This window comes from Dromiciops gliroides, chromosome 1 (assembly GCF_019393635.1).
Source record: "Dromiciops gliroides isolate mDroGli1 chromosome 1, mDroGli1.pri, whole genome shotgun sequence".
In the NCBI taxonomy this organism is placed as follows: Eukaryota; Metazoa; Chordata; class Mammalia; order Microbiotheria; family Microbiotheriidae; genus Dromiciops; species Dromiciops gliroides.
This window is the reverse complement of record NC_057861.1, coordinates 79,923,693-79,942,165: the sequence shown is the minus strand read 5'-3', so window position 1 is coordinate 79,942,165 and position 18,473 is coordinate 79,923,693. Positions and strand designations below refer to the sequence as shown.

Here is an 18,473-nt window from a genome sequence, read left to right as displayed (position 1 = left end):
CAAGTTATTGAAAATGTGTTTTTTCCCTTAATAAAATTTCCCTTCTTCCCCCCAAATCTAAGCCAGGAGTTAAGATCTCTGGGGTCTCTTTTAGTTCTAATATTCTCTCATTATGTAACTGTCATAAGAGAATGGGGTTGAAGGAACTGGGAATGTTTAACTTAGAAAAGATGGGTGACTTCACATGTATAATCAGTATCAACTTGCCTTCTCAAGGAGGAAGGTAGAGAATGTAGAACTCAAATTTTTTAAAAATGATTGTTGAAAAAGTTTTTACATATAATTGGGAAATATTTAATGAAATAAAAAATAGATTTTAGAAAAACAAAAGAAAAAGATGGAGAACAGGTTACCTGTCTTCAAATGGTTGTATGTGGAAGTGAGAGATTAGATTTGTTCTTCTTGGCTCCAAAGAGCAGAACTGGAAGTGCAGAATGACAGCTGTTCAGAGGTATATTTAGACCTGACTGAAGGAAAAACTTCCAAACAATTAGAGCTAACGAAAAGTGAATTGTGCAGTCCTGAGAAGTAGTGAGTTCTTCCTCACCAGAGGTCTTCAAGCAGAGGCCAGATGACCCCTTGTCGGGGACATACAACCATTCCCTTCACAACAGGCAGGAAGGAAGTGGAATGGACTAGGTGATACTTAGGGACTTCATCCCTTCTGTTGTTTGTCCTTCGTTCTTGAAGAGGACCATGACAGCAGGGTGATGTCATGACTTGCACTGAATTGGATTTAAGTGAGGCAGGGCTGTGTGAGGTCACCAGCCTCACTTTCTCATCCAGGGCCATCTGGGTCCAGTGGCAAGATATATGTCAGGACGATTGGAGATGGCCCTGGATCCCTTCTAACTCTGAGATGCATGGCTGGAGGATCAAGAGGAAGGAACAGTAAGGAGTTTTAGTCCAATTTCAGCAGTGGAACACAGCTCCAGGAACCTTGGGAGTTAAAGCTGCCAGGTTATATTGAGTCTAGGTGATGAAGAGCCTTGAATGATGATTGACAGGAAGTTAGGCTAAGGAATTCAGAAAGTTAATGTTCTGCAGCACACACCTGGTTACTATAGTAGGTTGACTACACCAGCAAGCTTTCATAGACCAAGTTGTTAGAAAAGACCTTAGTGGGCATTTAGTTCAACCCATAAAGGAGCAGGAATCTCCTTTAAGACATCTCTATGGGCAGCTAGGTGGCTCAGTGGATAAAGCACTGGCCCTGGATTCAGGAGTACCTGAGTTCAAATCTGGCCTCAGACACTTGACACTTAATAGCTGTGTGACCCTGGGCAAGTCACTTAACCTTCATTGCCCTGCCCCCCCCCAAAAAAACCCATCTCTAATGAAAAAAAATATTATTAAATAAATAAAAAGTAAAAAGAAAACCCAACAAAATAAATGGTAATCTAGCTTTTATTGGAATAACTCTGATAATGGTGAGTTCACTATTTTTTATATTATTATTATTTTTTTTTTTTTAGTGAGGCAATTGGGGTTAAGTAACTTGCCCAGGGTCACACAGCTAGTAAGTGTTAAGTGTCTGAGGCTGGATTTGAACTCAGGTACTCCCGACTCCAAGGCCAGTGCTCTATCCACTGCGCCACCTAGCTGCCCCTGTGAGTTCACTATTTAATGGGATGATTTAGTTCAGTAGCTGGTTCCATTATTGGGGCAACTCTTTCCTGGATCATCAGCAAACCCCACCCAATAAACTAATAAAGTATGGCAACAAAGCTGGGGCAACCTGATAGAATGCTTTGTACATTGAGGCTGGGTTCAAACTTTTCTTTCTTTCTTTCTCTTCCTTCCTTTCTTCCTTTCTCTTTTGGTTCAAACTTTTTAGCTGATGCAAACACTAAATGAACAAACCCCAGGGCCTTAGTTTCCTCCTCTGTAAAACAAGAGAGTTGGGCTAGATGGTCTCTAGATGGTCTTCCAGCTCTTAGACAGGTGACTTTGAAGCTGACCAGCTGCCGCTGGAACCCAGGCCTGGTTGGCCCAGGGACTTGTTTTTCTGCTACGCCCCGTTGTTCTATGTTCAATGTCCTGAAACAGGAACTAAAATGAACTTCTAGGTTTTAATGAATAATAGTAGTTTAATGAATAATAGTAGCTTGGTGACTCTTTAAGCATTATAAAATACTTCTCCCCCCCCCCAGTATCAATTCTGTAAGTAGGTGGTACTAGTATTAACCCTAGTGGATGGATGTGAAAGCTGAGGCTAGTAAACTCAAGTGATTTTATTCTGATTGTTCAAGGTCACACAGTTGGTAAGTATCAAGCTATGACTTGGACCCAGGTTCCTTGAATCTCTTAATTATACCCCTTTTCAAAGGATACCATATTTGGGGACAGCTAGGTGGCACAGTGGATAGAGCACTGGCCCTGGATTCAGGAGGACCTGGGTTCAAATCCAGCCTCAGACACTTGACACTTGCTAGCTGTGTGACCCTAAGCAAGTCACTTAACCCCCATTGCCCCCAAAAAACAAAAAACAAAAACAAAGGATACCATATTTGAAACCAGGGTACCTGGACTAGAACCCAAGCTTTGCTCCTTACTTCCTATGTGAGCTTGGTTGAGTCTTTCCTCCATGAACCTTCTGTTTTTCATCTATAAAAGGTTTGGGGTTTTTTTTTTGGGGGGGTTGTCCACAGGGATGGGATTATATGGCCTCTCAAGTTGTTTCACCTCTACTAAATAGAGTAATCCTCCACTAATGAGAGTCAAGGGTCAAAGGGACCCAAGCAGCCCTCAAAAAACTCGTGTGTAATATATAAAGGAAGGGAGGGAGAAAATTTGGAGCTCAGTATTTTTTTAAAATATAAGCTAAAATTTGTCTTTACATGGAATTGGAAAAAATAAAATATTATTAAAAACAAATTTCAGAGTGCATCTAGGACCAGATTAAAAAAATTCAATTGAGAAATGTTTTTAAAATAATTAAAATACAATATAATGTAGATAATGTTAATAAGTGGTTTTTCTAAGACAATTTGTTTATGGGGATCATCTGTATTTGAGTTTGACACCTCTGCTCTACTGTACTCCTATGATTTACTACTCCTTCAGGAACCCAGGTTCTCCTCCTGAGTGAGGGATGAATTGGGTCAGTCATCTTCTCATCTCTTTGGCAGGTTCTGACTTCAGCCTGAAGAAATGGGCAAGCCATGGCCCATGCCCAGGAAGGGTCTTCTTGCCTGAGTTCAGAGTTAGCAAGGACCAGAGTGAGGATTTGAACCCAGACTGCCTGATTCCAAGTCTGGCGCTCTCTCTCCCATACCACTGCTGCCTCCTACAATAACTCATATTTCTATGGTACTTTAGGGCTTACCTACTGTTCTCTCTGTGAGAGATTTAAAAAGGACCCTTTGAAGAGGAGGATGCCTAGATTATATAAACTAGGTCAAGGCAGGATTATCCTGCCCAGTAAAAAGTCAGAGTGCGAGCATAGGGTTTAATCTGACAGGGCTATGTGACTGGATCTTCTTCCTCCCCAAGCATTCCCTAAGGCCTTAAGAACATTCTCTCAGAGATAGATCCTCTTGCCTTACACTTCTGTCCAGCCTCCCCCTACTCACATCCCCAAAGGCAGCCTCCTTTTTTTTTTTTTTTTGGTGAGGCAGTTGGGGTCAGGTGACTTGCTTAGGGTCACACAACTAGCAAGTGTTAAGTGTCTGAGTCCGGATTTAAACTCAGGTCCTCCCGACTCCAGGGCTGGTGCTTTATCCATCCACTGCGCCACCTAGATGCCCCCAAAAGGCAGCCTTCTTATTCAGGGGACATCCCTGGCTCTCTTTTATCCTGGAGGCAACATCTATGCCCTGTAGCTTGGCATTCAAGGCCCTCCACAGTCTGCTCCCCATGTACTCCTAATAAACCATGTCTCTGCATCCTAGCAAACCTTGTTTCCCCTTGAACCCAGCCTGCTGCCTGATTCCCCGTTCATTGATTTGTTTTTCCACCACACCCTATTGTTCTGTCCCTTCTCCCCTACTTCCTCCTCTCTAGACAGCCTGGTATAGTGGAAAGGGCCTTGGCCGCAAAGCCAGAAGTCCTGGATCTGACTTTTCACTTTGCCATTTACTGTTTTTCTGACCCAGGCAAGGACATTTCTCTCACTTCACCCATTTGCCTCTTAGTAAAATGTGAAGAATAATTTCTTGCCACTCCTGTCCTATGGGGCTATTGTGTGGGTCAGGAATGGATGTAAGGTTCACTCCTAATTCTGAAGTTAAAATTTGACCAAGTACTTTCTCCTCAACAGCCTTATGAGGCAGAGAGCCCAAGGATTACTTTTCTCATTTTACAGATAAAGAAACTGAGGCTAAGAGAGGTGAGATGGCTTTCCCAAGATATCACAGCTAGGACATTTTAGAGTAGGGATTAGAATCCAGGGCTTCTACTGGAGCCCAGGGCTTGTGGTCCACAAAGGCTTCATGGAAGAGGTTGGGACCTGAGTTGGACCAGTTAGCGCTACCCAGGAGTGAAATGGGCTGCCTTGGGAGGCAGTGGGTAGGTTTCCCTATTAATAGACGTCTTCAAAGCAAAGGATGAGTAACACTTGTTGGTTAAGTGGTAAAGCAGTGTATAGTTCTGACACAGGTTTGGCCAAGGGGGTTCCTGAAATAATTTCCAAATATAGGCAGCTAGGTAGTATGCGTGCGCGCGCGCGCGCGCGCGCACACACACACACACACACAGAGGAAAAGAAAAGAAAGAAACAAAGAAAGACAGTAGTATTTGAACAGGAGAGAGAGAAAGAGAGAGAGAGAGAGCATCCTTTGGGGGCAGGAACTAGCCTAAAGCATGTCAGGAGAGCCAGCAAGAAATATATAACATTTAGGGGTAGAATGGACCTTAGACATCATCTAATCTAACCCATTAATTTTATAAGATAGGGATGAAGGCAGTGTTGTGGATAAGGTACTGGACATGAAGTCAGGAGAACCTGGGTTCAAATCCTGCCTTAGACACATATTAGTTGTGAGACTCAGCAAGTCATGTAACTTCACTGTATTAGTTTCCTTATCTGTAAAATAAGGGAAAAATATAAATGTGTATATTAGCAGCTAGGGTGGGAATGATCAGAAAAGGTCTCCTGTAGGAGGTGGCATTTGAGCTTTGAAGGAAGCTAGGAGCTTAGAGATAGAGGTGAGGAGGGAGTGGGGAATAGTTTGTGCAAAGGCATGATGTAGCAGATGGAAAGTTCTAGTTAAGAAACAGCCCATAAGCTGGTATGACTGTAGCCCAAAGTGCATGAATGCATGAAGAGCAGTAATATGTAATAAGCTTGAAAAGGTAGACTTGAACCAGATGGTGAAGGGCTTTAATTGCCAAACAAAAGATGCTTATAGTTTAATACAGATGCAATTTTTGAGCAGGTAAGTGACATGGTCATACCTGTGCTTCAGGTATATCACTTTGTTGGCTGTGTGACAGGTGGATTTTAGGGGGGACACCTGAGGCAGGAAGATCAATTAAGGAGTTTATTGCTACAGTTCAGGAGATAGGTGATGAAAGCCTTAACTAGGGTACTGGTTGTGTGAATAGGGAGAAGGATTCAGATGGGAGATATTGGAGTAGAAACAATTTGGCAACTGATTAGGTATGTGGAGTAGAGCAAAGTGGGGAGTATTACTGCCGAATAAAGATACAGAGTAGTTGCACCCAGAGATTTATTTAGCACTGCATGGAGATACAGAAACAGAGTGAGTCTAAGGCTCGTGGTAGCCAAGGGCCATTTACCAATGGTTTCTATACAGTCAATATACAATTTGGAGGGAGTGAAACAGAAAAAAAGAGAATGTAGGAATTAAGACACCTGCTTTCTTATTGGTTGAGGGGAATCAGGAGATTCTGAGTTGTGAGAGAAAGGATAATTTTGTGACATTTCTTAAACTGGGTTAGAGTTGCCTGGGGGAGTAACCTTTTGAATTCTCCAAAATCAGGTGACTTATATGAAGTTGAGACTTAACTTCACAAAATGGTGGATAAAGAGCAAAATGGAGTTGCATATGCTATTTTTTTTTTGGGGGGGGTTGTGGTTTTTTGTTTGGTTTTTTTGCAGGTCAATGGGGGTTAAGTGACTTGCCCAGGGTCACATAGCTAGTAAGTGTCAAGTGTCTGAGGCCGGATTTGAACTCAGGTACTCCTGAATCCAGGGCTGGTGCTTATCCACTGCGCCACCTAGCTGCCCCCGCATATGCTATTTTTAAAAAATGTAGCAGGAGTCAAAGATTATACCCAGGTTGTGAGCCTGGGTGATTGAAAGGGTGGTGGTACCCTTGACAAATTTAAGGCAATTGGAAAGGGGTGGTGAATTTTGGAGAAAGTTGAATTCTTTTCTGGATATGTCAATAAACATTAATTAGGCACCTACTATGTGCCAAGCACTGGGCTAACATGTTGAATTTGAGGTGCCTGTGGAACATCCAAAATGTCTGATAGGCACTTGGTCATATATGATTGGAGCTCAGGAGAAGGGTTAGGGCTTGGATATAGAGTCTGGGAGTCATCTACATAGAGATGAAAAAAAAAAAACCTAATAGAAGCTGATGACTGAGAGGGGACCTATGGAGAGAAGAGCCAGCTTAGGACAGAGCCTTGGGGTATACCTACAATTAAGCGGCATAGTATAAATTATGATCCAGTAAAGTAGACTGAGGAATAGCAAGTCAAGAAGTAGGGAAACTAAGTGTCCTAGAAACCCGGGGATGAAAGAGTATCAAGAGGAGAGGGTGGGCAACAGTATCAGATGCTGTACAAAGGTAAAGAAGGAGAAATATGCCCAGGTCTGTTGATGAAGTTGGAAGCCAGATTGTGAGGGGTGGAGAAATGACCGAGGTAAGAGGAAGTAGAGGCAAAGTAGAGACAGCTTTTCCAAGAGTTTGACTGAGAACAGGAGATATTAGCTCGATAGGATGATAAGGTCAACGAAAGGTTTTTTTTAAGGGTGAGGAGACCTGGGCTTATTTCTAGGCATCAGGCTTCTTTCAAGTTCCAGCCAAAATCCTGCCTTTTACAGGAAGCCTTCCCTGATTCCCCTTTAATTTCAGTGGCTTCCATTTGTTTGTTATTTCCAGTTTGTTTTGTATATAGCTTGTTTGTACTTAACTGTAGGTGTTTCCACCATTAGATTGTGAGCTCCTCAAAAGCTGACACTTTCTTCTGCCTTTCTTTGAATCTCCAGCACTTAGGACAGTGTTTGGAACATGGAAGGTGGGTTTTTTTGTTTGTTTTGTTGTTGTTGTTGTTTTTTGGTGAAGCAATTGGGGTTAAGTGACTTGCCCAGGGTCACGCAGCTAGTGTCTGAGGTTGAATTTGAACTCAGGTCCTTCTGACTCCAGGGCTGGTGCTCTATCCACTGCTCCACCTAGCTGCCCCACGTGGAAAGTTTTTAATAAATGTTTATTGAATGGCAGGGAAGGACCCAGTGGATTAGTTAGGCACCCTCTTTTCTTTCTGACCTCAGAGCTTCAAATGGATGCAGAGGCCCAGCAAGGGAGCCAAGAACCTGGGATTCTAGTTTTGACCTCACCATGGAACTACTATGTTACCTTGGACAACTCCCTTTTCCTCTTTATAATAAAAATTGTCTATTTTTTACCTTCTGTGATCCTCTCTGTCTCTTGTTTGGTCATGAACTCTTCCCCTATCCCTAGATCTGACAGATAATTTCTTCCTTGCTCCTATAATTTGTTTATGATGTCACACTTTTGCCTCCTTTAGAGTTTATTTTGCTTGGGACTAATCTCACCCTTAACCTGCCCTTCCTCTTATTACACCTTTTCTCTTCTCCCATTTCCATGCTATTTCCCTGTTTAGTGAAGTGTATTTCAATACTTCGTGTGTGTGTGTGTGTGTGTGTGTGTGTGTTTTTTCCTCCAGTTCAGATAAGAAGATCACCACTTCCTTGTTTATGTAGGCTTTTACTTGCACACCTTAGTTTTGGGATATACTTTCCCCTCTCATTTCTCCCCCTTCATCTCCCCTAGTATATTTCTTTTCCCTTCCCTTTCCATTCTTCTTTTAAGATCATCAAAACATAACAGAACCAATCTTAGACCCTCTGCCTTATTAGACATCCTCTGTGATCTCTGATGATGGTTTTGAAAACGTTCTGAGGAGACTATGCATCATTGCTTACTCATGTTTACCTTTTTATGTCTCTTATGATTCCTGTGTTGGTTTTAAAAAGTTTCTATGCAGCTTTAGTGTTTTCATTAGGAATGTTTGGAAGATTTCTGTTTCATTAAAGATCTATTTTCCCCCGTAGGATTATTTCCTCAGTTTTGCTAAATAAGTTATTCTTAGTTGTAAGTATCTTTTGCCTTCTGAAATATCATATTTTAAGCTCTCTACTTCTTATGGTGGTAGCTGCTAAATCTTGTGTGATCCTTGTGGCTCTTTGGTACTTGAATTCTTTCTTTCTGACTGATAACTGTTTTGGTTTTTTTTCTTTGACCTGGGAGCTCTGGGTTTTAGCTCTAATGTTCCTGAGAATTTTCATTTTGGGGTTTCTTTCAGGAGGTGACTGGTAGATTCTTCCTATTTCTACTTGGCCCTCTGATTTTAAGAGATCTGCAAAATTTTCTTTTTAAGATTTCTTGAAATATGTGGAGGACCTTTTTATGGTAATAGCTTTTTGTAATCCAGTAATTAAATCATCTCTCTTCAATATGTTTTTCAGGTGAGTTGTTTTTGCTATGAGATAACCTTATTTTTCTTCTATTTGATTATAGTCTTTTAATTTTGTTTTAATATTTCTTTTGTCTTGTGCAATTATTCACTTCTATGTGGTCCATTATGAGGAAGTTTGTTGCTTGGGCAAGGTTTTTGTACATCTTTTTCCAAGCTGTTAATTCCCTTTCTAAGTCTCTCTTCCATTCCTTTCTTGTTTCTTTTCCATTTTTTCCTAGAGAACACTCATTTATTTTAAAAATTTTAAACTAATTTAAAAAAAAACTTTTGTTTTATCTCTCCTAGAAATTCTAGTTGAACTTCTGCCCAAGCTGTGGTTTTCCTTTGAGACTTTCTTTGTAGATGTCTTGGGGTCGTTCTCTTTTTCATGGTTTGTATCCTGAGCATCCCTTTCACCATAGTACCTTTTTCTGGTGGGATTATTTTTTTGTTTGCTCATTCTTCCAGCCTGCTTCCTGATTTTAAACTTTATGTTAGGTCTAGACTCTACATACTTCTAGAGAGAATGTCTGGTCTGGACTTGCTATTGCTTTCTGAAGATTATTGAATGTTGTGTTATTCTAGAATCTCAGGGACAGATCAGAGAGGAGAATTCTTAAGCTTTCAGCACTCCTAAGGTGGTCTGAATTTAGGGTAAAGTCTGATTGTTGTTGTCTGCAAAGTTCCTTACCTGGGTTTGGATATGAGCAACAGGCCTGTGGTTTTGCCACATTTGGAGTTCCAGTAGAGCGCTGTTGAACTCAGCTACTAACAGCTAGCTGGAGAGCTCTATTTGTTCAGTGACCAAATTGTGCAGGTTCCCCTTCGGTAGGGGATTCCTTTGATTATTCTGCTGCTGGCTTCAGACTGGGATGGAGGCTGCAACTGAGACCCCAGCTCTGCTTTCCTTCTGGGGTCAAACAGCTGCTACTTACTTCTAAACTTGCTTCTTGCTCAGTACACAGCCTAGGTCCTGAAATACTCCCAGTCTGTCCAAGATCTGTGACCTGGAACTGGGTAGTGAACAACTGAACTGCCAGTTGGCACCTGTTCCTCTACCCTTCAGAAGGTCAGGCCTATTTCTAATGGATTTGAGGCCTCTTTTTGCTTTTGTACATAGCCTCTCCTTGTGCTAGAATGTTCTACATGTGGGTGTAATGTCTGTTCCCTGTCTCTCGTGTCCAAAGACCTCCCTCTCTGTATCCCTGTGCTTGCCTGGGCTAGAAAAATGACTCATTGTGATTTTTTTCTTGGATTTCCTGATCAGGACAGTCTTCCTGACCCCAGGCCTATTACTCTACCCACTCTGCCACCAAGCTGCCCTAGAATCTATCCCACATATTGGATTCCCACTCCAAGGTCTTTTAACATTCTCTAGGTACAAATGCATTATCTACCTCCAGTCTCTCACTCTTGATGCCTAACCAGCCTACATCCTTTTCTGAATATATATACCCTAGAGAATGTCATCTACTTCTCATTGCATTGGCTACATACTGTAGCTTCTTTGTAGACAGGAAGGAAGGAAGAGAGGGAAGGAGGGAGGGAGGGAGGGAAGAAGGAAGGAAAGTAGGAAGGAAGAAAGGAAGGAAGGAAGAAGGGAGGGAAGGAAGGAAGGAGGGAGGGAAGAAGGAAGGAATAGTGGACTTACTGTCTATGATGTGCCAGGCTCTGTACTAAGCACTTTATAAATATTTATTTCATTTAAGATACCATATGTCTTACTTTGTCTTCTGCGTCAGTTATGGTTTGAGGTGTTTCATAATGCCTGGCCATATAACATCATCAGAAAAATATTGGTGTTAAAATGGTGAGCTTTTTGTGATAGGGGAAAGTGTGGAATCATTGAAAGCCCTACATCATTTATCAGGCACAATCCAGCTTGCTCACACCTTTTTCAAATCTGGGTCTGGTCATTCCATCTATAGTGCCTATCTTAGGCATGCTAATTGACTAACTCAGTGAACTGCCAGCCCACTTGCATGCCATTGTTTGGACAGTAGATGTTCTTTATCCTTATCATTTTTTCCTGTACAATTGCTGAGCATCTGATTTCTGAGTGTACCCTAGGGCTTTATGCTACAGTATGATATCATCTACCGACCGTAGCATCTGGAGTATTTTAACCATCCATTGGGACATAACATCTATGGTTCTTCACTTGAACTCTATGCTTGAAATATTCCATACTAGTGGTGAACACTTTTTGTAAACAAACAATCTCTATTTTATACCTCACTTGATATTGCTAATCTGTGGTCTAAAATCCAAACTCTAGGTTTACATGGACCAGGCTCAATTTAGGTAGGTGAGGGTGAGATGAGGAGTGGGGGAGAGGCTTCTCAGGGTAAGTTAACTAATGGGCTAGGTTTAATCTTAGGTTTCTTTTAGGCAGGCAACCACACTTTGGCTTCCACCATGATTTCTGAGGGAAACATCAGAATTTGGGCTTTCCAGTGACTCACACTCTAGTGCATAAACAGTCAAGATAACTCTCACTCTTCCCCAGGGACCTATACAGTCCTCCAGACTGACAGCACTGTGTAGAACAACAAGGATAATACAAGGATGCCACCCACCTGTCCTTGAAAAGCTATTGACCTTTCATGCATTGAAAAGCTCATATGGCATTGGAGAGATTGTATGCTTGGTGTTCTTGTCATCTGGACTGATGGTCTTTTAGATGGGCCTTTGTAGGGCTCCCATGAAGCTACCTACTTAAGCCATAGATATTTCAAGTTATCTGAAGAGCTGCCATGTGGAGAAGGCATTAGATTTGTTCTTCTTGGCCTCAGAATGAAGAACTGGGAGTAGTACCTGGGAGATGCAGAGAGGCAGACGTAAGCTTGACGTGAGGCATATTCTCTTAACAACCAGAGCTAACCCAAAGTAGAGTGGGGCCCCTAGGGAATTATTGGGCTTCCCTCCTCAGACACAGGTGGGTGACCATTTACTGGGAACATTATGGTCGGGCAGAGGTTGAGCGAGGAGGCCTCTGAGGTCTCTTCTAGCTCTTAACTCTGTGATTCTGTGAGATCAGATTAGGCATAGTTGTGAGCAGTTTGGAATGATGATTGAAAAGTCCTCTTCATTTTCCGAATTGTAGCCCAGGGCAAGCCTTGTCCATCAGACATCACAGGAACAGTGACCGCCCTGTGGGCTTGTGCCTGATAATGTAGGGCCTAGAGGAAAGTGTCCAGTTTCTGAAGGATGTACAGGGCAAGGAGGAGAAGGGAACAAGATGAAGTTTTTATGAGTGAGCTTCTTGGGCGAGGTGAGTTCTGGAGTCAGGGAGTCTAGAAGGAGGTATGACAGAGCAGGGACAGGTAGAGAAGGAGATCTGAGGTGTCCAGCTAGACAGTCCATCTGTCCTACCATGAACCCTCTCCAATTACCTCCCTACAGGGCTGCAACCCCCTGGTCCAGACCCAGAGGAGCCGCCTACAGAACCACCGGGCCAGGATCAACCAGCAGATCAACAAGGAAATGAGGATGCGCACGGGGGCTGAGAACCTCTTCAAGTGAGTGCCCTGGACTAGCCAAAAGGTTCTCAGCATGGTCCAGGCAATGTCACATTCCAGAGTTATTCCCTGGGAAACTCCTTGTGAAAATCAGTGCTAACCCATCTACCTGTGGGGACCATGTCTCTCCCCACCTAGTCTTGGAGGCTTCCTAAAGGCAAGAGCTGTCTCCTTCCCCAATTCTGGAAGTTCTCTGAGGGTTGGGTCTGTGTTCCCTCCACCATTCTGGGTGTATCTTGAAGCCAAGATCTGTGTCTTTCTCCTACCAACCTGAAGGCAATGGCTGTCTTCTCCCAATTATAAGGGTTCCCTGAAAGTAGAGTCTGTGTCCTCTTTCCCATTCTGGGGTTCCCTAAGTTCTGGTCTGGCCTCACCAGCTGCCCATTGGGCATTTTCAACTCACTTTCCTATAGGTGTAGATTCCCTAAGGTTAGGGGTTTTACCCTGTTTCAGGATATGTCTGGGGCAGGGACTAAGGTCTGAGTTGGTATCCTGGGAGAGAGTAAACATATGCTTATCCTTCAGGGCTCAGGAAATCATTTCTGGCTTCGTATTCTAACTTCTGTTCTCACTGACCCCTCCGTTCTCTTCTCTTGAGGATTTCTTCCTTTTCTGCAAGAGTGCCTCCCTCTCAGTATGTAGTTTCAGGTGTCCTTCCTCTCCCTCATGTTCCCTGCCCACGCTGTGCCCATTTCAGCCCCAACAGTCCCTTGGCCAAGCCCCAGTCATCCTGGGACATTTGGAAGATGATGTAAGCCCTGATTGCGATGACTTTACCCTAGTTCGGCTCCTCCCTTGGCTGTCCCCAACAGGCCTCCAGCCTTAATCGACTGTGCCTCCCCTGTTGCTTCCAGACCCACTCTGGAGAGGAATGCATTGTCTCATTGTGAGCACCTGGCCCACAGAGGAAAGACTCAGAGCCGAATTAAGATTGATGGGATCACAGGACACAGATTAAAGAAACAGGTCCCCAGAGAGGTGACCCGAGTCACAGAGGTAGTAAGTAGCAGAGTCAAGATTTGAATCCAGGTCAGTTAGTCAGTCAACAAGCATTTGATTAAGTGCTTACTATGTGCCAGGCACTGTTCTAAGTCCTGGGGATACAGTAAAAAGCAAAATTCTCTGATTCCAGATCCAGTCTTCTTTGTACTGTATGCCTGCTCCCTCTGAATAGAATTTAGGGCTGGAAGAGACTCCTAGAGATGATCTCTCCAAACTTGTGTCTTTACAGAATGGGAAACCAGGGCCTGGGACAGTGAAGTGACGTGCTTAAGCAGAGAGTCTTAGGATATGTCTGGATTGAAAATCTCTCCCTTGCCCCCTCCTTAAAAAAAAAAAAAAAAGAAAAGAAAAAGGTGTTCTGAAAAATCCTCCTCCCTGTCTCCCTCTCAGCAAAATTCTGGAGGAAAGAACTCAGGTTGATGAGGAGAAAGCTCTGGCCCAGGAGTCAGGTCTGGATTAGAATCCCAGAGCCAGGGGTGGGGGGATATTCCCCATCCTGGCTTCCTCAGGAGATTCAGTGCTCATGGCATCAGACTAGGAATTCTGCTAAGAATAGGTGGTATTTAAAGAGCACTTTAAAGTTTGTAAAGTACTTTATCTCACTTGGTCCTTGTAACAACCCTGGGAGGTAGGTAGGATTATCCCCATTATGCAGATGAGAAAACTGAAGCTGAGGGAAATAAAGTGACTTGCCCAAGGGTCACACAGCTGGTAACTGAGGCTGGATTTGAACTTGGGTCTTCTAGGCTCCAGGTCCAATGTCCTATCTGCTTAGCCACCTGGCTGCTTCAAGTGATTTGCCCAAGGTCTTACAGATAGTAAGTAGTAGAACTGGGATTCAAACTTGGATCTTCAGACTCCAAATCCAGCATTTTTCCACAATAAATACTTCAAATGGAATGTTCTCCAATCTCTTTCCTCATCGTGGGCATTTTCCTCTAATTACAGAATCACAGCTCTCCGTATATGTTTCCACTTATTGAATATCCCTGTTTTTTTTTTTAATGGGGCTCATCTAAGTGATATAGTGGTTGGAGCTCTGGATCTGAAGTCAGGAAGACCTGAGTTCAAATCCAGACACTTACTAGCTGTGTGCCCCATGGAAAATCTCTTGGTCTTTGTCTGCCTTTTCCTCAACTGTAAAACGGGTATAATAATGGCACAGTACCTGAAGCATAGTAGGTGTTTAATAAATCATTATTCCTTCCCTCAAAAAAAAAAAGTGACAGAATTCGGCCTCCCAGACTTACTGGGTATGGCCTTGGGCCCAATTAGTCTCTTCCCTGATTTGGGCCTTAGGTTTCCCCATCTGTGACATAGGGCTAATAATTACACTTGCCCCCCACCTCTACTTTAGACTCCCTAAATATCAAGACACCTTTAAAAACGTTGTGGTTCTTTCCCCTAGAGCTACCACCAACCACCGAGTCAAGGAGACCGTCGCCCTGGAACTGAGCTACGTCAATTCCAACCTGCAGCTGCTCAAAGAGGAGCTGGAGGAACTGAACAGTAGTGTCGATGTGTACCAGAACGAGAGGTGCCCAGGCTGGGAGGACTGGGAGGGGGCTGCAGCTTGTGACCCCACAGAGTTCAGGCTTCTTATTTTCAAGAAGGGGAAGCTGAGGCCCTGAAGAGATCCCTATCTCATCAGTGTCAGAGCTGGGGCTAATAATAACAAACATTTAACATTTCTGTGGCACTTTGATGGTCTACAAATATTTAAATTTTTAAATATTTGTATTTATATGATATAATTAATCCAATGAATTAGTAAAATATTTTATATATTTTTATAATATAATTAATCAATTAATTAATTGAATATTACAGTTTTTTCTCCTTTGAATCCTCATAGCAACCTTGTAGGGGAGGCAGAGCAAAGATAACTGGCTCCATCTTGCTGATAAGGGCATTGGGAAAGATCACACAGCTAGCTAGTAAGTAGCAGAGCCAGAATTTGAACCCATGTTTGCTTACCAGAAAAACAGGGTTCTTTATTCTCTCTCTGCATCTTCTCAGAGATCTTGTTAGGTCCTGTGGGAGCAGTTATCAGCTCCGCTCAGATGACTTGCAGTCTTTATATCCAGACCTGAGACTCTCCTGAACCCCTCTAGCCCTGCACCCCCAGCTATCCAAGGGATGATTTCCCTGGGCTGCTCTATAGGCATCTCAAACATGACATGCCCAAAGCAGAAGTCCTTATCTTTCTCTTCGAGATCTTCTTCCTCTTTCTGTTGAGGGCAGCCTGTGCCTTTCAGTTATTTAGATTTGTAACTTTGAGGTCATCCTCAACCCTTCACTCTCCCTCACAACAAGTATCCAATTAGTTGCCAAGTTTTGTCGATTCTACCTCAAAACATCTCTTGATTCTTTCCCTTCAACTCATTTGGCCTAGTTCAGGCCCTTTTTGCCTCAGAACTGTTGCAGCAGCCTCCCAGCTGGTCTTTGGGCCTGCAGGCTCTTCGTGCTCCAATCTATCTTCCAAACAGCTGCCAAATTGCTCTTCCTAAAGTGCAGATCTTGCTTTGCTCAACAGAATCCATGGTTCTTTGTTATCTCGAGACTCAAACAACAGACTTCTCTGTTGGGCATTTAAAGCCCTTCACAACCTGCCTGCAAACAGCTTTCCAAGCTTATCTGCTGTTCTTTCACAATTTCTAGTCTAGCTAAATAGGCCTTCCTACACTTCCCCAGAGGTAAAAATTCCATCTCCTGACCCTTTGCTTGCAGAAGCTGCCCCTCAGGCCTGCAGTGCCCTCCTTCCTCCTCTGCTCTTCAGAGCCCCTAGGTCCATTCTGAGCTCAGCTCAAGTGCTGTTTCCTCCTTAAGGCCCTTCTTGATTCTTTCCTACATTTCTTGCTGCTTCTCTATTGAAATCACCAAGTTTGTGGGTTTTTTTTTTCACAGACTTGTGTCTGTATACTTGCTATTTTCCCTAGAATGTAAGCTTCTTCAGGGCAGGGGTTATTTCATTTTTCTCCCCCTATAATCCCAGCGGCCCATAGCAGGCACTTAATAGATTCTTTGTTTGTTTTTTGCGGCTATGAGGGTTAAGTGACTTGCTCAGGGTCATACAGCTAGTAAGTGTCAAGCATCTGAGGCTGGATTTGAACTCAGGTCCTCCTGAATCCAGGGCTGGTGTTTTATCTACTGTGCCACCTAGCTGCCCAATAGATTCTTATTGATAGATTTTTCTACTACCCCACAGTTGCCTTCATTCAGGGTCCCCACAGCCTTTTCTTTCAGTGACTGCTTTCCTTACCCCGTTTCTGCCAGCCTTAAGTCACTCTCACTTTAGAAATTACAGCTATTATCTAAGAAGCCAAGTGGAAAGAATGCTAGCTTTGGGTTCAAGACAACAGAAAATAGGAAGGGGTCTTGGGCATCATGTAATCCAACCCTTCCATCTTAAAATGAAGGAAAACCAAGATTGAGAGAGGGAAGTGACTTGTCCAAGGTCACACTAATAAATAGCAGAACCAAGGGGCAGCTAGATGGCGCAGTGGATAGAGCACCAGCCCTGGATTCAGGAGTACCTGTGTTCAAATCTGGCCTCAGACACTTACTAGCTGTGTGACCCTGGGCAAGTCACTTAACCCCAATTGACCCGCAAAAACAAAAAACAAAACAAAACAAAAATAGCAGAGCCAGAATTCAAAGCTTCATCTCCTGAACCCAAACCAGTGTTTTTCCCACTGTATCACTTCAGCGTCTCACTTCAGCACCATTGCTTACTATCTGGGTGACCTCGGGCAAGTTAGTCCCTTACTAAGCCTCAGTTTCCCTATCTGGAAGATGGTAACAGTGGTATTTACTCTCCTCGTGTACAAGGTTGTTATAGGGGAAATGCTCTGAGGTTTATAAAGTGCTATAGAAATGTGAACGGTTATGATAATTGCCTTTCCTTAGCCCATGCCTTAATGCCTCATTTTAAATGAGCGTCCCCCTGAGTGTGGGGCTGTTGACAGGAACCATAGGGCTGGGGTCCCTGGATTGTGGGTGAGGCGTGAGAGGTTCTGGCTCATGGAATCACAGAATGAGAAGGGATTTAAGAGGTCATTGGAATGAAAGAATACATGAAAAAGCACTTATCAGTCACTGTTTGCCAGGCACTGCTAAGTGGTGGAGATAGAAGCATCAGAACAAGGCAGTTCCTGCCCACAAAGAGCTTACTTTGTTTTTTTATTTTAAAATTTATTTCTTCATTCAAATATTTATTTTACTTTGTACTTTTTTTTTTAGAGGAGCTACATTCTAATAAGGCGGATAACACACTCAGAGGAGTGGTGGTTGAGGTGGTAGTGGGGGGTGGTGTTTTGGTCTAGGAAGTCCTAATGGCAATGAATAGAACAATAGGCCAGTCCATTGGCATGTTCTTTCCAGAGGATATGGTAATATTGCTTTGAATACAGTTCTTTAAGCCAGAGGTAGAAAGGAGGATCCACCTGGGTTCACGTGAGGGCCTGGGTTAAGAAACTTGGTCCTAGGGTGGGCATTGGAGTTTAGGCTTAGCTCCTCCTGAGTGTGGTCCCCAAAGGTCTGGTTTGGAGGGTGGCAGATCAGCCCCAGAATGGGGAGGGAGAGAACAAACATTTATTAAACACCTACTATGTGCCAGGGACTGTGCTAAGGACTTTACAAATATTATCTGGCCTTGATGAAGAAGCACGGATCTGGCCCCCTTCCTTCCCTAGGCTAGCTGCTTAGCCTGGGGTGAGTGAGGGGTCCTGGAGCAGGGGGACCCCTGGAGGAACCTCAGAGCTCAGAGTTCCTTTTGTTTCAGCGAAGGCATCAGTGTCCCCATGATCCCACTGGGCCTGAAGGAGACCAAAGACTTGGATCTGGCCACACCCCTGAGGGTAAGTCCTTGGCCTTGACTGAGGAAGCTCCCAATCACAGGGAGAGTTGGAGCCTCTGCCCTTAGTCTGAGAGGAAGATGACCCTTTCCCAAAGGGAGCGTACAGCCTGGTTGGGAAGAGGCTGATGATACAAGTTCTGATGTCCACTCTGACATATCTTAGCTGCCTGACCAGGGGCATGTTATTTCTCCTGCCTCAGTTTCTTCCACTATGAAATGGGGATACCACTTGGGCTAACTACCTCCCAGGTTGTTTCAAGGAAAGCGTTTTGTAAGCTTTCAAGGACCATAGAAATGCAAGCAGTTGCTGTTTGTATTTGTTCTTGTGGCTTCTTCCCTATAACTCTGGATTCCTCAGCTTAGCATTCTGGGTCCTCCACAGTCTCACCTTCTCCACCTAACCTTCCCTACCTTGT

General features: G+C 43.6%; 1 protein-coding gene across 2 annotated transcripts in view; it reads left to right on the top strand.

The window, feature by feature from the left end:
- RHPN1 (rhophilin Rho GTPase binding protein 1) overlaps positions 1 to 18,473 on the top strand; it is a 52,922-nt gene that overhangs the window by 7,872 nt on the left and 26,577 nt on the right. For both annotated transcript variants that reach the window (XM_043976544.1, XM_043976543.1), the window contains exons 2-4: positions 12,082 to 12,197; positions 14,608 to 14,736; positions 17,983 to 18,058. In XM_043976544.1, coding sequence (XP_043832479.1) covers positions 12,082 to 12,197; positions 14,608 to 14,736; positions 17,983 to 18,058 — 321 coding nt within the window. The remainder of the gene's footprint in view (positions 1 to 12,081; positions 12,198 to 14,607; positions 14,737 to 17,982; positions 18,059 to 18,473) is intronic.